The 25,356-nt window shown below is 42.2% G+C and overlaps 1 protein-coding gene across 6 annotated transcripts in view; it reads right to left on the bottom strand.

Annotated features, from left to right (window-relative positions):
* The window catches only part of PARN (poly(A)-specific ribonuclease), a 161,549-nt gene that overhangs the window by 42,703 nt on the left and 93,490 nt on the right, over window positions 1-25,356 (bottom strand). For 4 of the 6 annotated variants that reach the window (XM_089896128.1, XM_089896126.1, XM_022552175.3 and 1 more), the window contains one exon: window positions 3,869-4,058. The exons of 1 other annotated variant lie outside the window; for it this stretch is intronic. In XM_089896128.1, the coding sequence (XP_089752254.1) occupies window positions 3,869-4,058 (190 nt within the window). One more of the 6 variants, XM_089896129.1, reaches the window with a different exon arrangement.

Genomic DNA, 25,356 nt, shown 5'->3' with positions numbered 1-25,356 from the left:
AATTCACTAGAAAAGAAGAAACATAAAATCGAGGAGTTAAGTTCCCACCTTACAATGGGAGAATAACATATTAAATCCAAAACTATTAAATTCAAATAAGCAGAAGAAATAATAAGAAGAGTATAAATAAATGAAAAAGCAAGACACAAATATAATAGAGAAAAACCAATAAAGTTAAAAGTAGGTTCTTAGAAAGAATTAATTGATAAACACCTAGCAAGGAAAAGAGAGAGAAAACACAAATTACTAGTATTAGGAATTTTTAAAGGGACATAAATATAGATCCTACAGATACTGAAATTATAAGGGAGTATTTTCAGCTAATAATTTTATGCTAACAAATTTGACAACTTAAATAAAATGGAATATTCCTTGGAAAACTAAATTCCTAAGTGATACAAGAAGAAATAGAAAAGCTAAATAGTCCCATATCTATTAAAGAAATTGAGTTCATAATCAAAAACCTTTCCATAAAAAACTCTTATGCCCAGATGTCTTCACTAGTAAACCCAACCAATAATTTAGGAAAAAAAAAAAGTCCTATACACACTGTCACAAAATAATAGAAGAGGAAATTCTTAACTATACTAGTTTTATGAGGTCAGAATAATCCTGAACCAAAACTTGACAAAGATGTAAAAAAAGAGAAAATTACAATCTAATATTCCTCATCCTCATGAACAAAGATAAAAAAAAATTTAACAGTATATTCAAATCCAACATGTAAAAAGGATAATACATCATGACCCAGTGGAATTTCTCCCAGGAATACAAATCCAATTAAGCATTCAAAAACCAATCAATGTCATGCAAGATACTTACAAAGGGCAAAAACCATATGACAATTTTAAAAGATACAGAAAAAGCATCTGAAAATATCCAACATCTATTCATGATACAAAGTCTTAGCAAACTGGAAATGGAGGAGAACTTTCTCATCCTGAAAAAAGACTTGTATGGACAACCTAAGAATTATAGTTCAAGGGGAAACACTGAACTAACTTCCCCTCTCTAATAGTGGAAGCAAGGCAAGGATATCTACTCTTCCCACTTTAACAATATACCAAAGGTGCTAGTTGGTACAATAAAGCAAGAAAAAGAAATAAAAGACATAAAGATTGGAAAAGAAATAAAACTGTGTAAATTAAAAACTCTGCAGAATATTAAGAAAAAACCCAACCTATCAGAATAAGTGAATTTTAAAACGTTGCAGGATACAAGGTCAATATACAACAATTAATTATATGTCTATAGAGAAGCTGCAAACAATTTGAAAATGAAACTTAAGAAACAATTCCATTTCTGATAGCATAAATAAGATAAATATTTAGAGAAAAATTAACATAAGACATGTAAGACTTCTACAGTAAAAACTATAAAACAGGTCTAGTGAAGACAAGATCGTTCTAAAATTTATGTGGAATACAAAGGATCTAGAATAGTCAAAACAATATGAAAAAGAACAATGTTGGAGGGTTTATGCTACCTGATTTTAAGACTTACTATAAAGTCAGAAAAAAGCAAGTGTGGTATTGGCATAAGAATAGTATAAAAATGAGTGGAACAGATCCAGAAATAGATCTAAACATACATGGTCAATTTATTTTTGACAGAAGTGTCAAGTTAATTTAACAAGGAAAGAAAAGTCTTTTTAACAAATGTTGCCAGAACAACTAGATATCCATATGGAAAAAACTAAACCCTGACTCCTATCTCATACAAAATTAATTTGAAATGGATCAGACTTAAATGTAAAAGCTAAAACTATAAACCTTCTAGAAGAAAGGTTTCTAGAAAATAATTGTAACCTTAGGTAGGCAAAGTTTTGGAATGGGGAAAAAACCCACTAACCATTAACAAAAAAAAATTAATAGGACTTCATCAACATTAAAAATATCTGCTCATCAAAATACATCACTAATAAAATGAATATACTACCCCAGACTCAAAAAACGTATTTGCAGCACAAAGGATGTGTATCCAGAATATATAAAAGAACACCTACAAATCTACAGTAAAAAGACAAACAACCTAATTAGAAAATGGGCAAGCGACTTAAATATCCACCTCAAGCAGAAGATATTTGAATGGTCAAGAAGCACACAAAAAGGTGGTCAACAAGAGAAATGCAAATTAAAATCACAATGCAATACCATCTTATCTCTTCTAGAATGGCTAAAAAAGACTGACAGCACTAAGTGTTGTCAAGGATGTGGAGCAACTGGAACTTTCATATAATACTGGGGGAATATAAAATGGTACATCCACTTTGGAGAACTGTTCGGTTGTTCTTATAAAGTTTAACATACATCTATCCTAAGAACCAACAATTCTAATCTTAGATATTTACTCAACAGAAATGAAAACATATGCCCACAAAAAATTTTTTATAGAAATGTTCATAGCAGCCTGATTTATAATAGTCCCACCTGGAAACAACCCAAATGTCCACCAACAGAAGACCAGGTTAAGGCTGTATATTCATACAATGAAGTAATACTGAATAATAAAAATTAACGTACTCAGGCTTCCCTGGTGGTGCAGTGGTTAAGAATCCGCCTGCCAATGCAGGGGACATGGGTTCGAACCCTGGTCCAGGAAGATCCCACATGCCGGGGAGCAACTACTGAACCTACACTCTAGAGCCCGAGGGCCGCAACTACTGAAGCCCACATGCCTAGAGCCCATGCTCCACAACAAGAGAAGCCACTGCAATGAGAAGCCCGCGCACCGCAACAAAGAGTAGTCCCCGCTCACCGCAACTAGAGAAAACCCAACGCAGCCAAAAATAAATAAATATATTTAAAAAAAAATTAACGTACTCCTGATACACACAACATTAAGGATGAATTTCAAAAACAGGTTAAGTGAAAGAAACCAAACATAATACCAAATGATTCCATTTTTTATAAATTCCGAGAATAATCAAAATTAATCCACAGTGATAGAAATTTGAAATAGTTGCTTAGGACACTGGGGGCTTGGAGTTGCTTGAAAAGGGGCACAACAAAATTTTGAGGCGGGGAGATAGAAATGTCCTACATCTTGCTTTCAGTGGTGGTCACCTGTGTGTATGTAACTTAAAACTCCTTGAACTAAACATTTTAGATCTGTATATTTTATTATGTTATAATATGAGGTATGTTAATTATACCTCAATTTTAAAAATCTCTAAAAAACCATTTAAAAAGTAGGGAGGAAAAAAAAAAAAAAGTAGGGAGGGCAATCCAGAATATTAACAGTGGTTGCTTCTGGGTGGTGGGATTACGGCTAATTTTTTCTTTGTTAATTCACACTTTTCTCTTCTTTACAATTTTCTATAAGGAACTCCCCCCCCCACAATTTCTATACCTATGTTTTATAGTTTCACAAAGATTCTAAAATATCACCAGCACTTATCTTCTGAAAGTAGGAATACAGGTAAGTAAAGGAAGTGTGTATCAAGTTCTCTTTCTACAGCAGGCATGTGGTGCAGTGTCTACGTGGGCTATGAAAGGGGTTCAGAAGCTCAGCCAGAAGCAACGTGGCAGCCTGGGAAGAGGAAGAGATCAGACAGAAGAGTTCACCTCTGACCCTGGCTTTCTTACTAAATGGTGGGCAAGTCATAGAGCCCCTGTTTCTTCACCCCTAAAATGGGAATAAGATGTATCCCCTTGTCTGCCTCATCAGGGTTTTGTGAATGTTAACTGAACTGGTCTATATAGCACAGAAGGAATTAATGGAGTAGTAACTTCTGATATTATGTGAAAAGTTAGAAAAAAGTCTTTTTCACAAGTCAGATTTACTACTTACAGTCCTATAAGAAGCAGCGAGAAGAGCTTTGCTAGAACGACGCTGCCCTTTCAAATCGACAGCCAAGAACTCTTACCTATTGGCGTGGTAACAGTGATTCTGCAAAGCATAGGAGATGCACTGCGTGTTTAACCGCTTTCTCTCAACCTCCTTCCAACTATCTTCTGTCCACTTTCTCTTGATCTGCTTCTCCTCATGCTTTGTCCCCACATATTCAGCATAGGTCTGGATCCGATAGCTCTCTGCATATCTGCTGGTATTGACAGCTACAAGGAAAAGAAAAAATCCTTATCAAAGAGTCTCGCCTAGCCCCAGGGATGTCACTTCAAAAGGATGGACTGAGGTAGTCAAAGGAGCCCTGGGGTGAGGTTTGCACTCCCAACCCCGCTCTGCCCTTTAGAAGCCAGGTGGCCATAGGCTCTCCACATCTGAGTTTTCTCACCTGGAGAAGAGACGGTCACTGCTCCTCAATCTCCCTTACAGTGTGAAAATGCTCTGTAAACTATTCAATAACCAGAATGATGTAAGCAAAACGTTAATTTTCAGAATATTTGCAGGTAGCATTACGGCCTGAAAATTACTCCTTTTCAGAGTAAGAAAATGAAAAACAAAACAAAACCACTAAGGGAAAACTGTAAACACTCACTTATTTTGTTAAAAATAAAGATGACAAGAAAAGCAATATTGACAGCAGTGCTGATCACTGTGTCAAATAGCAAAGGTCTACCATATGTCTGTGTCCGGTGCTTTGTGTACATGATGTCTAATCTTCACAATGTACTTGCAAGGGAGAATTGTCTTTATTGAATATGAGAAAGCAGGTGCACAGAGGTCGGGGGGATTGCTGCAGGCCGCACCGTGGGCCAGCGGCAGTGCTGGGCAGCAAAACCAGGCTGCTTCGACCCTAAGGCCAGGGCCCTCGTTCAGCACTTCACTTTGGACTCTGCAGATTCAAGATATTCCCACAGTACTTGAGACCTGCCTCTTCTCCTTCTGCTTTGAAAGCCTGCTAATTCTCTGTAATGTGCCTCTGGCAGAAGTCCCTGAAAACTAGAGCTTGTTCCCTCTTTGGTGTTAATGCCTGACTAAGGCCAGGTCGTCTTGCTGCCTCCTTCTCGGAGGGTGGGGGATGGAACGTGCAGGTGGCCTGGGAGTGAGGACCCACGGAAACCGGGAGGATGGGCCGCCATGTGCTGGCTCCAGCTTCTGCAGTGTGAGCACACACTCCCTGGCCCACTATCACTGCCACTGGTTATTACCCACACTAGCAGCAAGACCGTAAGAGCCGGGCAATGCTGGCAGGGGCTGCCAGACTTGGGACCCAGGCAGCTACAAAAGCACTGTGACGTCTGAAATAGAGTATACCCACTTCTGTATACCCACTTCTAGCAAAGTTCTTGGATCAGAGTAGTTCCCAGTAAATATTATGTAAATGAGGCATGGTAGAATGCAGCAAGAGGTGACGGACACACCAGAACTAGACAAGGGACTCCAGTACTTCAGAGACCTTTAACCACAGGGAAAGACAACCGGATGAGAGGCAGATACTACCCACATACCCAGCCCCTGACACTTTCATCTTCACTCCAAGTGGACCAGATCTGCCTAAAACTTCTCAGCACAATAGGAGTTTATAGAATGTCATGCCCTAAATGTTTAGCCATCTAAAGAGCAAAGCAAAATAAAACAACAAAAAGAAAAATAAGAAAAGACACCTACTCTTATTATGCACCCCAATGTTCACTGCAGCACTATTTACAATAGCCAGGTCATGGAAGCAACCTAAATGCCCATCGACAGATGAATGGATAAAGAAGATGTGGCACATATATACAATGGAATATTACTCAGCCATAAAAAGGAACAAAACTGGGTCCTTTGTAGAGACGTGGATGGACCTAGAGACTGTCATACAGAGTGAAGTAAGTCAGAAAGAGAAAAACAAATATCGCATATTAACGCATATATGTGGAACCCAGAAAAATGGTACAGATGAACCAGTGTGCAGGGCAGAAATAGACACAGATGTAGAGGACAAACATATGGACACCAAGGGAGGAAAGTGGCGGGGGTGGGGTGGGGGGGTGAGATGAATTGGGAGATTGGGATTGACATATATACACTAATATGTATAAAATGGATAACTAATAAGAACCTGCTGTATAAAAAAACAAAATAAAATTCAAAAAAATTCTTTTTTACTAAGAAGTTTGCTGTACTTTTCAAATATTCACTCTAGAGTTTAACAGGAAAAAAAGAAAAGAAAAGAAAACAACCCTAAGGGTATTAAAGAACTTTCACATTATCCCAAGGAAGTAGATTGAGTTAGTGAAATGTGAGCTCAAAACAGCATATGCTCTGACTCACTACAACGAGGGAAACAGAAAGTACCCAGCTCTGCAGATACACTATCGACCAAAGTCACTCAGATCAGAGAACCACAGAAACAGGATCCTTTCTTTAAAATCTTATTCCTCAGGACAGTTACTCTTCTTGCTTTCAACGGACTACACTTCTGAATTTCTTGGCTCATTTATCTAACCGCCCCACAATCTGTATACCCAACAAACATCATCCATCGGTGCCTCTGTCTAGCAGCTGCTCACTGGGTGTCTGTCCCAGGGACGATGCTAGATATTTGGTAAAACAAGACACAATTTCCACCCTCTTGAGCTCACCCTGTCACATGCAAGCTTTATGCAGTTTCCTGTAAGCTTGAGACTACCTACTAAAACAGGTTCATCTATCAATGCGATACATGAGAACCCACAGATTCTACATGATTATTCTGTCCTGATCGTTGGCAAATGAGCATCTCCTGGATTTTCGTCTTTTAAGTTTCATTCCTTACTCAGGCAGGTTGATTTTGAAGTGTGCCCCACAGGGATGACATGTGCAATAATGCCTCTCTCGAGTTTAATTTGGATTACCAAGTAAAAGAGTAGGCTTGAGTCAACATTCCTCCTGAAAGCAGAGGTGATGATAGGGTCATAAAGGAGCCAAGATGATCTACTTAACAGCATTTGATTGTTCCCAGTAACTTAGCTCTCAGCCCCATGGACAAATGTTTCAAAAATTCCCTAACCATGGTGGGGAATTTATCTGAGCACATTTGGAATTAGGATCACTTAAAGGGGGAAACAAATAACAATCCACTTTCCACGGCTGGCCTTCACATGGCAATAATTTACCAGCATTCCTTCAAGTCCCAGCAGCTTTGCAGCTCTCGGCCTTTAATCTGGAAGCCAAGCTCTGGCCCAGAGCCACCCTTCTAATGGATGAATCAGCAAAATGAATTGGCTGTCAGCTGTGTCCTCCAGTGATTCCAGCTCGCCTGTCAGAAGCAGCGTGGCTCAGGCAGCTTGGTAACACTAACCTTTTCCAAATTTGTCAGGAAAATGATTCAAGGCCATCTTTTGGCTGTGCCACTTTGTGAAAGCCACTGCGAAACCAAACACGGTGAAGGCCCTTCCTGGTTCCTTGTGGGTGAGTGAGAGCAGCTCCTCTCCCACAGTCTCACCCACCCATGGCTTCACTGTGCCGGGTCCGCTGTCTCGACACTTTGTGCATTTAATCTTCACAACCACCCCATGAGGAAGAGATGTTCTAGTCATCACACCGATAAAGAGACTGAGCATCAGGGGAGCCGAGCAGCTTGCTTACGGTCTCATAGGGTGAGCAACAAGGCTGGTATGAAACCAAGACGTGACTTTTTTCTAAAACATAACACTGCCACAAGTCTGACATATATTTGTGTATAGTTATGTGTCCATTTAGATGGACGATTATCTTATAAAATGCTTCCTTTAGAGGAGTTTTAAAGAACTACTTAAAATGTTGAGTTTCTTTCTAAAAATGTAGACCCTTCCATTACTGTCAAGCAAAAAAATCTCTCCAACTAAGTTGAGAGATACATAATGTTCACGGACAAGAACACTTAACATAAGACATAGAGTCCTTCCTAAATTTATCTCTAGATTTAATGCAGTTTCAGTTTAAAAAATTCCAATGTTTTAATAAAACAATGAAAAAATTTTAAATGAGATTAAAAAAAAAAAATCTCAACAGAACACAGAGCAGTGGTAGCCAGGGACTGGGGGAAGAGGTCAACTGCCAAAGGGATGAGGGAATTCTGGGAGTGATGGACCTGTCCTGTATCTTGATTGTGGTGGAGGTTACATGATGATGTGCATTTGTTAAGATGAAGACCTGGGCAACAGAACAGTGTATATTTCACTGTATATAAATTACACCTCAATTATTCTGTGGAATTTGAAAGGTTGATTCCAAATTTTAAAGGGAAGACAAATGGCCAATGATAGCCCAAACATTTCTGAAGAAGAATAAGGAAGGGAGACTTGCCTTGATAGCTAAAAAAGCTTATTGTAAACCTGTAGTACTTAAGACAGTGTAGTAATGGGACAGAGATAAACAAACTGACCAGTGGTACAGAAGAACCTAGAAACAGACCTATGCATCTGTGAAACTTTGATTTTTGACAGAGGCAGCATGACACTGTGCAAAAGGAAAAGTTGGAAAAATTGTTTATCCACAGGAAGAAAAAAAGAAATTGGATTCTTACTCACACCAGGCCAAAAAATCAACTCCAGATGGATGAAGCACTTAAATGTCAAAAGCAAACTTTGAAAACTTGAAAAGAAAATAGAAGTGAATATCTTCCGGAGCTTGAAGTAGGAAAGAATTTATGAAGATACAAAAAATGTTAAGCATTAAAAAAAAGATCAATAAGTTTGGCTACATTAATACGAAAACTCTTGGCCACCCGAAGACACTTTAAAGAGAGGGAAAACAATCTACACACTGGGAGAAGATATTTGTGACACATACAACTGATGGAGGATTAGTACCAGAATACATAAAAATGCCTACAAATCAGTAAGAGAACACCTAACAGAAAAATGGGCAAAAGACACGAAAAGCATTCATAGTCATTTCACAGAAAAGGGAGCATATAACGCCAATAATTATATAAAGAGTTGCTCAACCTCAGGCAAAGGCAAATCAGGAGCACAATAAGGTATCATTTTGTAGATCTGTAGAGGGAAAGGGAGAGGGAGGGCGAAGGGGGGTGGGGGGAGGTGAGGGGAAGGAGAGAGCGGGGGAGAGAGAGGGAGAGAGAGAGAACCAAAAAAGCAAGAAAATGATCAGCATGACTTTCAGAAGAGTGACTGCCACCCACAGGGGGTCAGGGGGATGGGATGGGGAGGAACAACAGGTAAATGTAACTTATTAACAATATTTTAGCTCTTTGGTTGAGTGGTGGTTTCACAGACGTTCATTACATTTTAAACAAATTGTTTAGTTTTGCTGTTGTTTTACACTGTCCAACTCCTAAGGGCCATTTCTGAGACTAAGTTAGAAGGGCTCTGTAAGACAAGGTAAGAGTTACTCCAGTTTCAATGTCTTCAGTGATAAGGAGGTGTCCCTGAATGGTGTGTGTGCTGCAAACAATCACGGCTGCTGAAACGCCAGGCTTCTCAGACCTTCCGAGGGAGGCTGAGGACATTTGTGCAGCCTGGTTATTAAGCGGCTGCAATCACTTTACTGCAGCAACTGCTGGAGGGGGTGGGGTGGGGGGAGCATCAGGAAACTTCAGAAGCAGCCACACACCGTTAGTCCCGCATTTTCTGCAGTGGCTACCCTCAGCCAACATGAGGTTCTCAGTCAGTTTCTAAGGGAATTACCTATAATGCTTATCAATCCAATGGTTACAAGAAAGAGAAATATTTATTGGTTACTTATTCTGCCAGGTATGGAAAAATCCTGTAAGGATTATCCTGACTCTGTAGATAAGGACACTGAAGCTCAGAAGAAGTGACTAGTTCAAGGTCTCAAAGATGACAAGTGTTGGGATCCAAACCAAAGCTACATTCTTTTCATGACACCATGTGCACTGGAAGCGTCCCAGACCGTGTCATTTAGAGTTAACACAGGCAAATGCCTCTGTCTGCAAGAGACTCAGAGTCTGTCCACCTCTCCATACAACAGTTATGAAAAAAGCAGAAGGAATCTCTCCGTGATAACCTGGTATGTTAACCGCCCACCCGAAGTGACGTGTGCTGACAGTGGCCTCTGCCAGCTTTGCAGACACAAACCCTACACCCTACCCACCAACGTGTGCTTTAATGCTCTACGGTGCCCACTTCTGACACCCTTCATGACCTCTCCTGATCCCTCCCTCAGCCGCCAGCCTGGGGCCCTGCACCACTGTGCCCTCATTCTGGGTTTTCACCCCACACCAGGAGGGCACCAAACATCACTTTGTGTTTGCTTGCTTATTTACATGTGAACATACCAGATTCAGAAGTTTTCTCATATTCCATATAATTTGATCAACTCTGGGTTTTCAACAGCATGACCATTTTATTTTCTGACTTTTACCAGAGAGAGAATGGAGGGTTTTATCTCAGATTCTACGGGAGAACTAACTTTACAAAAACACTCAACCCTAATAATGGTCACTAAGAACATTTGCCTGTGTTCAAAAAAACTGATCTTGGGTGTACCTCCCCTCAACCCACACAAAGAACTAGGCGGATACTAAGGTGCACACAGGAATCGGTGGTCTGTCAGAAGCACATGCAGTACAGCTATTTCCAGGGTGCCCAAGAGGTGAGAGCAGGCGAGCCCGCCCAGGAGACAACAGCCCTATTTTACCCTTGCCAGTCCATCCTCTTCTGTAAAACCCTGCAGAGTCTTCAAGATAAAGTGCAAACCTGCTAGAGGACGTCAGGGCCTTTAGCTTGGTCCAGCCCTCACTTCAACGCTGACTCTTTCCCCACGTTTACCCAGGTGCTCTTGGAGGGAAGGGACCTTAGCTTATTCATCCGTGTAGCGCCTGGGCTCTACCATGGTACTTTGGCAGGAATTTCATCTGACATTGTGGAAGGAGGGAAGAAACACAGCTTTTGTGCCTGCTGTCAGCTTGTTTCTACTCAAGAGAAGAAAGCCAGAACCAGGATACATATTCACAACATCTTCAGTGAAAAATTCCATGAGGAAGGGTGGTTCAGCAGATGAAGAGTCCTGGACTGGAAACAAGAAGAGCTGGCTCTGACTCTGAAGGGCAGGCTCCCTTGGGCAGGAGCAGTCTGTGCACATTGCCACACCTGAGCCTCACAGCAACGCTGGGAAAGAAATGGCAACGGCCCTTGACAGCAGACTCGGCGAGGCCAATGCACCTGCCCCGGGCACATGGTCAGGACCCAGGGCTTGTGATTCTTTGTCCCTTGCTCTTCATACATTGCATACTTATCCAATAAAGGGTTGCTTGGTTGTTTGTTTGTACAGTACTAAGGCTAGGGAATTCCCTGGTGGTCCAGTGGTTAGGACTCTGCACTTTCACTGCTGAGGGCCTGGGTTTGATCCCTGGTCGGGGAACTAAGATACCACAAGCCTTGCACCGCAGCCAAAAAAATAAATAGAAATAAAAAAATAAAGTAGTAAGGCTAAAGAGTGAAAACTAAGGCACATGAAAGAGATCCAAGCACTGTAAAGAGCACAGCGGAAATAATGGAGTAAGAGGCAGAAGGGAAATGGGTTCATTCACTTCTGCTTTCCCCAAGCCTCTATCACAGCACCTGACATGCAGGAGACACTCAGGAAATGAAATGCACTAAGGCCAAGGGAGCAAGCTCAGGCCATGATGCTTAAAAAGATGTGAAGGGCAGAGTGTGAGAGCAAGAACAGCTGAGCGTTCACAGAACCGGGCTCATACCCCCCGGCACTGGGTGGTTGGTACCGTGCGGGCAGGTGCTGTGAGCCCTGTGACGGATAAGGACCAGAGCAAACTCAACAGGCGCCCGGAGAGGAAGTGGGTCCCGTCCTGGTTCCGCCACATACAAGTCACGCCTACGGCTCTGTGCCCTCTCCACGTCACCCCCTCATTCTGCTCATGGCTCCCACACCTCATTTCACCTCAGAGTCTCTAATTAAGGCCAAGGAAGTGGATGGGAATTCCCTGGTGGTCCAGTGGTTAGGGCTCCACGCTCTCACTGCCGAGGGCCCAGGTTCGATCCCTGGTTGGGGAACTAAAATCCCACAAGCCATGCGGTGTAGCAGAAAAAAAAAAAAAGCTAAAGATGTGGAGAAGAAAACACTCTCCACAAACTGGACAAAGGCTGACGTGTAGACATGGTGACATTTACTTAAAATCTACACAAAGGGAGGCAACGAAGTCAAATGGGAAAACCACAGGTTCCAAGGCCACAGTGGCCTAGGTTCAAATCCTGCCCCCGATTTTAACTTGTCTGAGGCAAGTCACCTGCCCTCCTGGGCTTCCCTTTCTTTATCCATAAAACGGGCATATCTACCGACCTCAGAAAGCTATTAGGAAGGGCAGAGAGTACATACACAGAGCTCTCAGCACAGGGCTTGGCACACGGTAGGGGCCTAAGTAATGAGGCTGTGGCTGTTAGATCACAAAACATATGGTTCAGACTAAAAGAACGGTGTCTAAGCCACATAAGATATTCCACAGTGAAACAGATTCAGCGAGCTGTATAGCTCATCACACACTGGGGGGCGAGAAGTGAGGGGGGCCTCACAGACCTGAGTCTGCAAAGCTCACGCGATACTGCTATCATTTAGAATTGGGGTCTTTCCCACGCAAAAATGTGGAAAATACAGGAACCGATACGTCAACCATACTGGACAAGTATAAAATCAAAAAGTCTGAACTATAATTTTTAAAAATTGAACTAAGACCAAACTTAGTCAATTAATTTTCACTAACTCTCCTGGCAACACCATAGTCCGCTTCTGAAACATGCATCTCATTCATTCATTCCACAAACACTGGCTCCAGGTACTGTGCTGGGCACCAGTGCGTGGAGGAAGGGAAGAGATGGTCCCTGCCCGGAATAAGCTTACAATCTAGAGGAGGAGGAAAGGAACAGAAAGGATTGGTAGGGGAGCACCAGGGAGGCAGGAATCGAGGTGAGAAATGATGATTTCAGCATGAGGAGGAGCACGAGGTTGACTGTGGGAAAGAAGCTGCTGCTTAAGCTCTCGCTCCCACGGCCTCTGCCACCTGCCTCCACTTTTATTGAAGGGTGTCACCAAGGAGCACTGCTCGCATTAACCAGCCTGGGTGGTTTTTTTTTTTTCTTTTTTCTTTTCATGGTTCCCAGCTGAAAAGTCGATTAAGAAGAAATAAAGCTACCATTTATTGAGTACTTACTATATATAAGAGCTGTGCTGACTGCTTTACAAACAAATGTATTTAGTTCTTGCTTGTTCATTTATTCACCCTTCCACCTGTTTGTGAACACAGACGCTAATGTATGAAATTCTCACTTGTTCATTTATTCATCTATCCATTCATTCATGAACAAACACACCATCTTCTATGCATGGGCAACTGGGGCTGAATCAGAGACCTGGTCCTTGTATTCGCCAGGAGGGAAGGACAGGGCACAGAGCCCCACATGTGTGCTGAGGGTTAGAAAAGCGCTCTGGAGTTTCCAGCAGGAGCTAGCTGGTCAAGCCCAGGACACAGGGACCGTTTCCCTAAGGAAAAGACATTCAGCCTTTCCTGAGACCGAAGGCTGGGAGAGCAGACAGTGTCAAAGACACTGGGGGTTGGGAAGCGTGTTCCAGGCAGAAGGAACACTGAGTGACCTATCTGAGTGAGGAGACACAGTCTTGACTGAGGAACTGAAACACGACCTTAACAGTGGAGACTAAAGAGGGAGCGGGGAGGACCTGAGGTGAAGCCGGAATGATGGACACGCCCCCAAGGGCTCCGGCTAAGTGCAGAGGGAGCCACCATGGGGTTTTAGTCACCAGGAGGGTGCGAGTGTGATCTGATGTGTGTTCCTACAAGATCACTGCGACTGAAGGGGAAAATAGGAATGGGAATGGAGAAGGCGTGGAGTAAGAAAAGAAGTCCTAGTGGAACTCTGAGGAACAGCAAACATTTAATCACCTTATAGATGGGGAGGAGCAGGCAGGGGAGCCTGGGACGCTGTGGGCCCAAGAGGAGGGGACTAACTTAGAAAGTCTCGGGCTGTGGAGCCCAGGAAGGAAGGGTGGGTCAATGTACTGAGCAACCACGCAAGAGGAGACAAGGGCTCAGGGGCTTTATGGCACGGAGGTCACCAGGGACCTCGGCTAAATGAGAGGGCACGATGGCTAGGGTGATGAATCCAGACCACTGGAATTCGTAAAAGGAAAGAAGTCATGGGGAGCAAAGGGAACTGGGATCTAGGAGTCCTTTTGAAAAGATGGATTAGATTCAGCAGGTTTTCTCACTGTTGCAAGAAGCAGCAGGTGGGCCTGAGGATAAGGGACATCGAAAGGCCTGGAGAGGAAACGGGGCCCAGAGCACACGTGGGGACCCCACTTCCAAGAGAAGGGAGGAGCAGGTGCAGAGCTCGATGAATCTAGGGTAGGAAGCCCCACCCGGAAGCTGGCTGTTTTTGGGGAAAGGGAGTGGGTCTTCCCGAGAGCCCCAGAGCTGAGGCCGGGAGGACAGGAAGGGCAGAAAAGGCTGTGGAGTTGTGACTTACGAGGACCCAGCTGGAGACAGTGGCCTTCTAGGCAAAGTTACCAATCCACCTGTGCTCTTTTTCTCCTCAAAGCAACCCCACAAGGTGGGCAGGACCTCTTGTTTTTAGACACGGAAACAGAGGCTGAGAGAGGTTGAGTAACCTGCAGAGGGCCAAGATAATGAACTGGCAGAGCTGGATTTGAATCCTCACCTCCCTGACTTTGATGCCAGGCTTCCGACGACACTTTTAACCTGCCCCTCAAAGCTGTCAACACAGCAGCTGCTCTAAACCCAAGCCAGACAAAAAAAGGTTTTCATAAATGCTGACACAGCTCCTTAAAAGATGGGGTAGTGATGTGCAGGAGGTAAGAATGATCTTATGATGGAGTCAAACAGAAGCAGATGGAGTTTCAAAAAGTTTAGAATTGAGAGTCACTTTAAGAAAAAGACAGAGAATACCTTTTTTTGTTTTTTAAATAAAGACGAAAACACACAACTTACAATAGGGAGCTGGGAAGCAATTCCATACTTAATGGTATTGACGAACTTGACAGACAGCTGAAAGACCTAAGGCAATTTGCAACATTCTTCGCACTTCATGGGAAAAAATTAAGATTGATGTCTCAACTACACAGGAATAATTTAAAGTAAAATCAAAGATCTCCTCCTAGAATGTGTGAAATGGCAGATCCTAAATGTCAGGAACACTGAATAAATTATACTCTAGGGAAGACTAAACAGTACATGTTTTAGTTATACTATTTTATGACAGTATCTTTAAGGTCTACATATACCACGAAGGAGTACAAATAAATAATAATCATGGTTTACAGACAGGTTGCCATGCACCAGATGCTGTATTAGCTCTAATCCTAATATATTACCGTTATGTTCTATGATATCCTAATATATTAATCCTAACATACACTCTTTCATCTCTAATCGTACCTCTACAAAACAGCCCTATTTTGAGTATGACAAAACAGAGACCCAGATAGGTTAAGCCCCTTGCCTGACATCACAGTGCTGGACAGTGGAAAATGGCCAGATTTAACCCACTGCTGATACAACCTCCCCCTACACGGGTACCTTTCGCGCTCTAAAGGCATACAGTGTCCAGTAGGTTTTAAGTTGCAACAGTGTAACCAAACAAGACCTATCTTTTCTAGGCAACCCACTCTGATGTTTCCTATTCTGTTTCTTTTCTCTCTTCTTTTTTATTCTGGCGTCAACTAGCACTGATTTTCTGACCCACTGATGGGCCATGACTCGAAGTTTGAAACAAGCCACAGCTCACTGACACCCACCATTCAAAGTGGCATTTCTGTGCGACAAAGCGCTTTGTGTTCTAAAAGGTTAGTCAACAAAAGAACTTTTAGGACACAACCTATTCACCAACCAGAGCCAGTGTGTAAACTGAACTGCTGGCTCGAGGTAGTGGCCGGGTCTGCAGTCAGAGTTAAGAAGGGTTCACTGGTTCTCGTGAGCGATGTTTCAGATGCCAGACACAAATATGCACCAAATATAAATGTCCCCACACACACCAACACCACACTTTTGGACTGTTAACCTTGGCAGTTTGAGCTGTTTATGAAGCATTAAATCTGCCACAATATTAATGCTATTGTGATAACACATAAATGCACCAACTTTTCTCCACGTCCCAAGACCATGTTTACAAAAAGCCTCACAGAGCAGCATATTTTCAGACTTAAAGGTTTCAATAGGTGAAAAGCTTAAAGTCTGTTTGTGTATAAGCCAACCAGATACGGGAGATGCCGTACTGCAATATTTACACTTTCATTAAATGTCTCTCTGTGGATGTTTTGATGTGGTTTTCATTTGATAAAAGAATTTACTTACAGCTCATGACTAGGCTTATTCATTAACCAAGTGAAACCCAGGAGGGAAGGAGGAGGCCTGGGGAGAGAATGAGAATGACAGGCCTTTATCAGCTAGGCAGGGCTGAGCTATCTTACCTGCAGCGTGAGTCATTACCCCTGGGAAGGAGGGTATCAGTCCCCAGAAGCAAACTGGCCTCTCCCAACCTAGTAAGGAGTCACAGAAATTCCATATAAACTGTCCATATAGACAACTCCGTCTATGGTTCTCATTAACCCTTCCCTGCCACGCTACCAATCTGGAACCTCTCAGGGTTCTCAGGATGGCACCATGATGCTACCTATGAAAAGAGCCCTCTTCCTAGTCCTGCCTTGTTCTCTTCCCCGCTCCCCACCCCTGCAATCCATCTAGAGATGCAGAACCTCCTGAAATCTGCATCAAACGTGACTCGACTCTTCAGTGTCTCCAGGACACCCCGCATGTGATCTGTTACCACCAAAAAGGTGAGGAAAAAAATGCCAACACAACCTCCTTTAACACTCAGGCCAGCCTCCTTGGTGCCTGCATGGAGCCTCACTGGCACTGTGTCCAGCCTCTATGGAGAGAGAATCGATTCATAACAAAAGCAATGAAATCTGCTCTTCAGACCACAGGTTGCCTTGGGACAATGCAAGGTATTTGTTATAACTGGCAATGTCTGACTTCAGAAAAGTATACAGAAAGAATCACAAGCTTCTCCAATGAGGAAATAAAGAATGACGAAGTTAGCCTTATTTTCCACATCAGTTTTACTCTTTGCCTTTGCTGACACTATGTGCCCAACAACTAATATATTTCACTGGTGGGTTCTGTCTGTAGACCACACAGTAAAACCCTACAGATCACCAAACAGGCCAAAGGGGCAGCACAAAACTGAGTAAGAATTACTTTGGTTTTTAAAGTCCCATCCCATCTTGGCTTTTAACACATTCATTCTACACTTGTATTATTTTTCTCCTTTTAAGTCACCAAACCATTTCCCTATGGGCTTTAGGAGTTTAAGAAGACTAATCCACCTCTTTATTTTCTTCATCCTTAAGTCTGTCTCCCTATTATGGGAGGTGGTCGCTGCCATCATCAGTGGTCAGACCTCCAGGCAGCATTCGGGTCTGACACAAGCATGTTAAGCTGCCAAAAGCAGCTGAAGCAGCTCGGTGTCAAGCACATATATACACAGGAGACTGTGGGATGGAAAGATAGGAGAGAGAGGGACGAAGAGAGGGATGGGGAGAGGAAGGGGGAGGGGAGAGCATGCCTGCCCGAGAGGCGGCCAGAGAGTGAGCTTCTCCCATTCGGTGAGGAAGTGCTTTTAGAAGATGGCAACTCCCCAAATTCAGAGAAGTAACAAGTTTTTCACCACTCCTGAACATTTAAAGAACCTGTGAAATATTGTGCCAGCAGGAGAATAAGGCAGATTTTCTTTTTTAATTGATACTGGCATTGGTCAACTTTCCTGTCTGAAGTTGTTAAGATCTCTACATTGTTCTGAACAGTCATTTTGTTTTCTACATCCTAAGGAGAAGTAAATGTAGATCTTTTTGTGTGTTTTGGACATCCAATGGAAAATCGACTGGTTAGAAAACAAGAGTCAAGTGTTACATTTTAAAACACTTATATGAAAAAAGAAACTGAATACAGTGGCAAGTGTTGTTATACTGCTACACTTTAAAGCAGTGGTCCCCAACATTTCTGGCACCAGGGGCTGGTTTCATGGAAGATAATTTTTCCACGGACGGGGGTGGGGTGGGGGGTATGGTTCAGGCAGTGATGCGAGCGATGGGGAGCCATGGGGAGCCATGGGGAGCGGCAGATGAAGCTTGGCTCACTTGCCCACCGCTCACCTCCTGCTGTGCCACCCGGTTCCTAACAGGCCAAGGACCGGGGACCTGGGGACCCCTGCTTTAAAGTATTTTGGTGTATTTTATAACATTACATCTTAAAATTCCCAAAGGCTCAAGAGCTTCCGACAACATCAAAATGCTTAACACAAATTAGGAAATTGAAAAACAACTTTTGAAAGTCATGTATCGGTAGAGCAGAACACAGAATGCTTTCTGATTGATAACGGAGCGTTCAGGGATTTTAAAGTACTCTCTACTTTTATTTTTCCCTAGAAAAATATTATCACCCTTTAAATGATAACTCTGCAGTCCCACATCTAATGCCTCTAACATAAGTAAAGTCTCATTTTAAAGCATGTAAACTGAAGTTTAATGAATGAATTTACTTATCCTGCCTTTGCATAGCATTATGCTATGATTTCAATGAAGAAAAAATATGAGTATCTGACAGCAACTTGCATGGGACAGAGCTGCAAAGCTCTACAAACCACGTTTCTGCAGGGCACTCACAGACAGACTGGTCCCGCACCAGGTTAGGGCAGCAGTTAGAGGCCTTCACCAACAGGAAATGCACAAGCCACGTTTCCTTCTAAGGCTACAACTGGATCCTTCTGTCAAAACCAAATCAGCAGCACGGAGATGCATGGCTATATACAACACACTCAGTGCAACGGTCCACAGGTCTGACTCACAAATGAAACAATTTTGACTAATGTAAAAAAAGAACATGTTTTCGGTAACCAATCCCCCTCAGGACTTGATTTGGGAGGCAAACTGTCCAGCTTCTACCTTTAAATGATAGACAAAAGAGAACAGAGGAGAGAGCAAATGTTAAGATACAGGCAGAGGTGTGAAAAATAAAGGAGAAAGTCGGCTTGCAGAGCCAAGTTTATCTCCTACTCTGCCCTGAGTAGTCAGCCAAGAGCTGATAGAGGGCTTTTTCCTAAAGTAGGTAGAAAAAAATCCCCACCAGTGGGGGTTGCCAGGCAACCTGCCACATTTTACTAAAGCAGGAGCAGCGAGAATCCCCAGAGGGCAGCTGGAATGCCGTGTAATGCCTTCTCCCAAGATCCAGGCGCACACTTGCCCCACAAGCCTACCCTGGGGCGGACGCACACGTGGGGAACAGCTATCTGAGTGCAGCCTGAAAGTCACGGACGTGGTGCAAAATTCACTCCAATCTCGGCCCACTCTTCTCCAGCTCAGGCCAGAGCGCAGCCGGGATTCACTGCTGTCGCCAAAAAAAGCACAGGCAGACCCTGTAACTTGGTTCTCTGCAAGTCTGGACTAAATGCCGTTGGGTTTTTTTTTGGCTGTACTGTGTGGCTTGCAGGATCTTAGTTCCCTGACCAGGGATTGAACCCAGGCCATGGCAGTAAAAGTGCCGAGTCCTATCCACTGGACTGCCAGGGAACTCCCTGTTGGGATTATTTAAATTAAAAAAAAAAAATTTCTTTTTGAGCAATTCGTGATTTAAAAGATTTTAATACAACTGTAGGAGCAGAAAGGCCCGATGGAATGAGTGTACACTCTGGGGCTGGAAAGTCCTACCACTGGGCTCCCACTTCACCTCTCTGGGCAACTGTTGCCTTGTCCTTGAGCTGAGGTGCTGTCCACAGGTCATTTCAGGGAAAGCACCTAGCACAGTGGAGTTGCAACAGCATGTGTGCAACAGTGTGTCTGTGTGGAGAAGACAGGCAGGGAGGCTAAAGGTGAAAACCACGTTTAGTCAAAGTTACCCTTGAAAATTCCCTTTGGAGGTGTCATGCCAGCATCCAATGTGGCTGTTTTTCCCTCCAGTGTCAGAGTACTCCGGTAATTCTCCTCTTGCACACCAGGCTTGCATGTGAGGACCAGGTTACTGAAGACACACGTGGGTGAGCACACTTAAATTTCTAATCGGCAGGGGTCACCCGACAGGCGGAACTTGAGAATGGATATTCTCGCGGGAAAAGCAGGATCCCTAGCTCCCATTTCATCACCGACTCACTCACTTTCACTGAGTGGACTGACAAGCAAAACCAGTCTCACTACCGAGAAAATAATTTCCCCAATGAGTACATTTGAATTCATGCAAGTTTAAAAATTTTATGATGCTTCTCTAGTTGCAACCGAGTGAATACATAACCCAGGCTTTTGTGCCCATCCTCTGAGCGCACAGACCCCAGCTAGTCCTTCTAGATAGGAACATGTTCCAGTCACTTTATGTCACCACTGATATTTCTCCCAGAGAGAGTATCTAACACAGCTATTTCTCTCTGCTTCGCAGCAGCCTGGGGCTTGCGATGATTACATGCCACTGAATAACTGTGGCTTGACGTCCCAGAGCATGGATTTCACTGGAGAGAAGGGAGGAAAAGTTAAATAATTAATCTGGTCATTTAAAACATTTTAATATTAAAATAAAATGGATGTATTATAGAGTGGAATTTTTCAAATTTGCGAGGATAGTTTAAATAAAACACGAGACTGCAGAGAAATGCCAACTCGCGCTCCCCGCTGCGCTCCCCTCCTCTCTCCCCACTGCACTGCCCCCCCAGGTGCCCTTGAGCATCCTGTCTGCTCCCCTTTGGTGTTAGGGGTACTTTGTGGAGTTTAAGAATAGCCTCCTCCCACAGAGGCCCTTTGTAATAAATATTAACTGAATGAACGACCCATTCTTTCTGGTGTAGTGAGAGCACCAAAAGGGGGAAAGAAACCCCTGACTCCTCTTCTTGGCATCCAGGTGGTAAATGTCATGTTCACGAGTGGTTTACACAAGACAACTCATACTCTCAATGCACACACGACACTCACGGACCTGTTAGTTCTTCGTGAATAGGAGCAATCCTGGAAAGAGCTGACCGGTGTGAGAAAAGGGTAATGCAGTTATCTATTTTCTCCTGTGAAGGTGACAGAAATGGATGTATCACGTATGAGCAAGGAAAGACGAGGGCAGCCTCAGCTGAGAGGGTGTGCTCCCACAGTTCAAATCAATCTGTCTGAAAGGGGTGATAATATCCCTCTTTCTCTGCATACCTGTGGTCATAATGGGAAGGTGGGAATCCTGTCCTGTAAGCTCACAGCCTGACCCTCATTCACCTGACAAGTATTTCTCGGCCAAAGTGAAGTGGTCACCTTGCATCCATCAGCTCATCTACCAAATGATCTGGACCAGGGACTGGGTGAGCTTTGAGCAGCAGAGGCCACCTGCCCCTAGAGCTGCAGTTACCACCTCCTGAGACTACATCCCATATGGTACCCTAGTTGGCTCTGCTACTATCACTGTCTAGAGAAAACGGCAATCTGTTGAACGACTTGCCCGAAGTCCTGCAACTAGTATAAGGAGAGGAGCTGGCATTCAGACCCGAGGCATCTTGGTCACCCTACCGACCAGGAAGAATGATGTCAAGGAAGCGACCAGGCACTCGCCACCTGGTCTGCTAGCTGTTGTCCGAAGCAGGGAACACAGGCGATGGTGTTGGTCCCTTCTATGTGCCATCTTCAGCAGACAGGTCCACTGACTGTCAGTGGGTGTTCTGTCTGAATGAGAGGGGCGCACCCTTTGACCTAGTATTCCTCTTTTAGGAAACCAGTCTATGAAAACAATCTGAAATGAGGACTAATTTTTAATGCACAAAGATGTTTAAGGATAAAAAACATATATATATATATATATATATATAAACCTCCAAAATGTTCAACAGTAGGGGGAACAGCTAAACAATTGCACTATTCAAATTCATCAAAAATTACACTTTTCAGGGGGATAAGAACCAAGCAATAAATAATCAATAAATTCGCTCACTAGTTATTTGGACAAAAATAACCTGAATGCCTACCTCACAGGCTACATCATTGATTCATTCAACAAGTATTTGCTGATTACCTACTATGTGTCAGGTACTATTTTAGGCACTGAAAGTACATTGAGAATAAAAATCTTCACCCTCCTGGAGGGTGGTTATATGGGTGTGCTCACTTTGAGGTAATTCATTGAGTGGTATACTAACGACGCGTCCACTTTTCTATATGTATGTTAAACCTACATTTAAAAGTTAAAAAAAGCCTGGTATCATGGAGTTTATATTCCAGTGGTAGAGTGCAGACACTAAACAAAAAAGTAAAATACATTGTGTATATATAGTGCTATGGAGAAAGAGAAAAGCTGGGAGTGCTGAGATGGGAGTTGCAATTTTAAATAAAGTGGTCAGGGAAAGCCTTACTGATAGGATTGCCAAATAAAAATAGAGGACACCAAGTTAAAGTTGAATTTTAGATAAGCAACAAATCATTTTTTAGTATAAGTACATTCCATACAATATTTGGGCCATGCTTAGTTTAGGCAAAATCTGGCAACCCTACTTACTGATAAGATGGCATTTGAGTAAACCTCATTCCTAATGGATTTAATACTTAATGCTTCTAAGTAGGACACCAAAGGCAAAAACTATAAAAGAATAAATTGATAGTTGTTACTATGATAATATGTAAAGCTTTGGGGTAGCAAAATAGACTATATTAAGATGTATACAACAAACTGGGACAAATATTTGCAAAATACATAACCCAGCATTAGTCTCCCTAAGCTTCAATTTCTTCTGTAAAATGAAGGGGGAAGATGGTACCTGCATTTCATAAAATCGTTATGAAGATTTCAGAGCAGTGTCTAGTAGCTAATAACTAATGGCTTACTAAATGTTAGAAATGAATAATCATCATAATAAAAGTGCACTCACAAATCAATAAGAAAAGCACACAACACACAAAATGAGACGAACCAATTAAACTTCTCAAAATAATTCTAGTGTGCCCTTTGCAGAACATAAACTAAAATCTGAATGGCATCCTTGCACAAGTATTACCCATAGGATACTTGTTAATACAAAGGGGGAGAGCTACAATGGAGATTTCTGAGGCCACCATTTAACAAAATTATCAAACAAAACATCAGTAATAATGGAACAAATAGACAGTGTGTGTCCCTCAGTGTGACGTGCTAAGAGGACATCGCCTATGTAGCCCTCCTGTCAGACACGTCTAATCCCAGGAGACAGACAAACCCGAATAGAAGGACACCACAAAACAACACCTGGTCTGAACTCTTCAGAAAGTGTTAATGTTATAAAAAACAAAAACAGGCTGGGGAACTGTTCCAGATTAAAGGAGATTAAAGAGCTATGATGACTCTACTAACTTCGAAGATGAAGGAAGGGGACCAGGAGCCAAAGAATGGGGGTGGCCTCAAGAAGGTGGAGAAAAAGCAAAAAAACGGATTCCCCCCTCCAGCCTCCAGAAGGAACACAGCTTTGCTGACACCTTGATCTTAGCCAAGTGAAACCAATTTGGGACTTTTGCCCTCCAACTGTAAGACACTCCAACTAAACTGTAAGATAATCAGTTTGTGTTGTTTTAAGCTACCAAGTTTTTGGTAATTTGTCACAGCAGCAGTGGAAAACTAATACCAGTGTTTGTTTTTGTTTTTTTACAACCTGTAGAAGTTAAATTGTAGAAAATTGAAATACAACCACTTCCTGTCCCTAGTTATGCAAATGATTTCTGTTCACAGGACTGTAAAAATACATTGTCTAGTGTGTTAAATTCTCATTTGAATTGCTTTTAACATCTTATTAGTTTTTTCATTAATTAATGAGTTGAATAAAATCTTTGACACTTGTTTAAAAAAAGAGAATTATGATGACTAAATGCAATACATGATTTTGACTTGATCTTGGATCAAAAAATAAAATAAAAAACTGTAAGAGACAGTGTTGAGACATTTGGAGAAATTTTATTATGGCCTAAACATTAGATCGTATCAATATCATAAATTTACTTTAATAAAAATAATAATAATACATATATACATACTTGTATATGTATATATTATGGATGCATGTGTGTGTGTATATGTACAGAGTGAGGGGGAGATAAAGCAAATGTAACAAATGCTGCCGTCTTACCTACAGTGTTACAGGTTTAAAAGTTTTCAAAGTAAAAAGAGAAAATACCAAAAATAAAATGAAAAGAACTGCTGATAAGAACAGTTTTAAAAAGATAAATACCTAACACTGTACGGATTATAAACTGATATAACCTTTATACAGGGCAACCTGACAATATATGAGAAATTCTTATTTTTAAACTTCTTTTTTTAAACCAATTCTCTGGCTCTATCATGTTATAGACAGAGGCCAAGTGAAATTCCAGAGATTTTATAATTTTGTATTTGCAGTTCCTCCTTTCACACAAAATTCTTCTGCCCAAAGAGGTTTAAGAGTGTTAAAATTAAACAATGCATTAAAAATGAAAACTCACCTAAAAATTCTATAATAAGAATATTATTGAGTAAATTATGGTATATCAACTTGATGGTTTATTTAACTAATGCAACCCGTTAAAATCTTTTCATAGAGTTTGTAGGGGAGCAAAATTTGCCACCCCAAAATGTGTCTATTTAGCATGAGGATTATTTTAAGCTGATTATTTTTAAGAAACAGGACACTTAGGAAGTCTTTGTTTTTAACCCCTTCTCTTCCTTTAACTGCCTAAAAGCATCTGGATAAAGGGCCTGATCTAGGAAGAGTACTACCGCCAGAGATGTCTGCAAAGATATGGGCAAAGTGAGGCTGGGGGAACTCAGCAGGGCCTGGAGACCCCAGTCCTGTCTGTGTCCCATTGTCTCTGCAGGGCCCAGCAAACGTTTACTTACCAAACATTTATTTTCCCATCTCCATGTGAACTGCCTTCCTCCCCCTTTGAAGTCTCAAACCCCTACCCCTTTCTCCTCCTCTCAGAAGGCTTATAAGCCTCAACTGCCTAACTTATCCTAGGGTCTCAGGTTTCTTACGGAGCCTCTAGTATACGCAATTAAGTTTGTTTTTCTCCTGCTAATCCATCTCGTGTCAACTTAATTCTTAGACCAGCCGGAAGAACCTAGAAAGGGTAGAGGGAAACTGTTTCCTTCCCCAACAAGCTTAAATAACTTGAGAAAATTTCTCAACAACTATTATTAAAAATAGAAAAAATTAAAGCATGTACAATTATACCCACATAAAATAAAGAGGCAAAATACTAAAAAAAAAAAAGAAACCAACAGAATGTTATGATGATTATTTCTAGGTGATTTTAACTCATTTGTGTGTATGTTTCCCTCCAATTTTCTGTAATGAACATGTATTCATTTCATTTTTTAAAATACTTTTTAAAAATAAAAGACAAAAAATTTGGCATTCTTAGACTTGCAACAGAGTGGAATATTTTTGTTACTGTAGTTACCCGATTAGACATCTGAAAGCTGAGTGCAGGGAACACAGGCTCATAGTCCCACAGTGCTGTGTCCTCTGTAAT

The sequence above is a fragment of the Delphinapterus leucas genome, chromosome 15 (genome assembly GCF_059928025.1).
Source record: "Delphinapterus leucas isolate spDelLeu-1000000601 "Yukka" chromosome 15, BTC_Dleu_Yukka2, whole genome shotgun sequence".
NCBI lineage: Eukaryota > Metazoa > Chordata > Mammalia > Artiodactyla > Monodontidae > Delphinapterus > Delphinapterus leucas.
The sequence above is the reverse complement of the archived record's forward strand: the minus strand, read 5'-3'. Positions and strand labels throughout refer to the sequence as shown.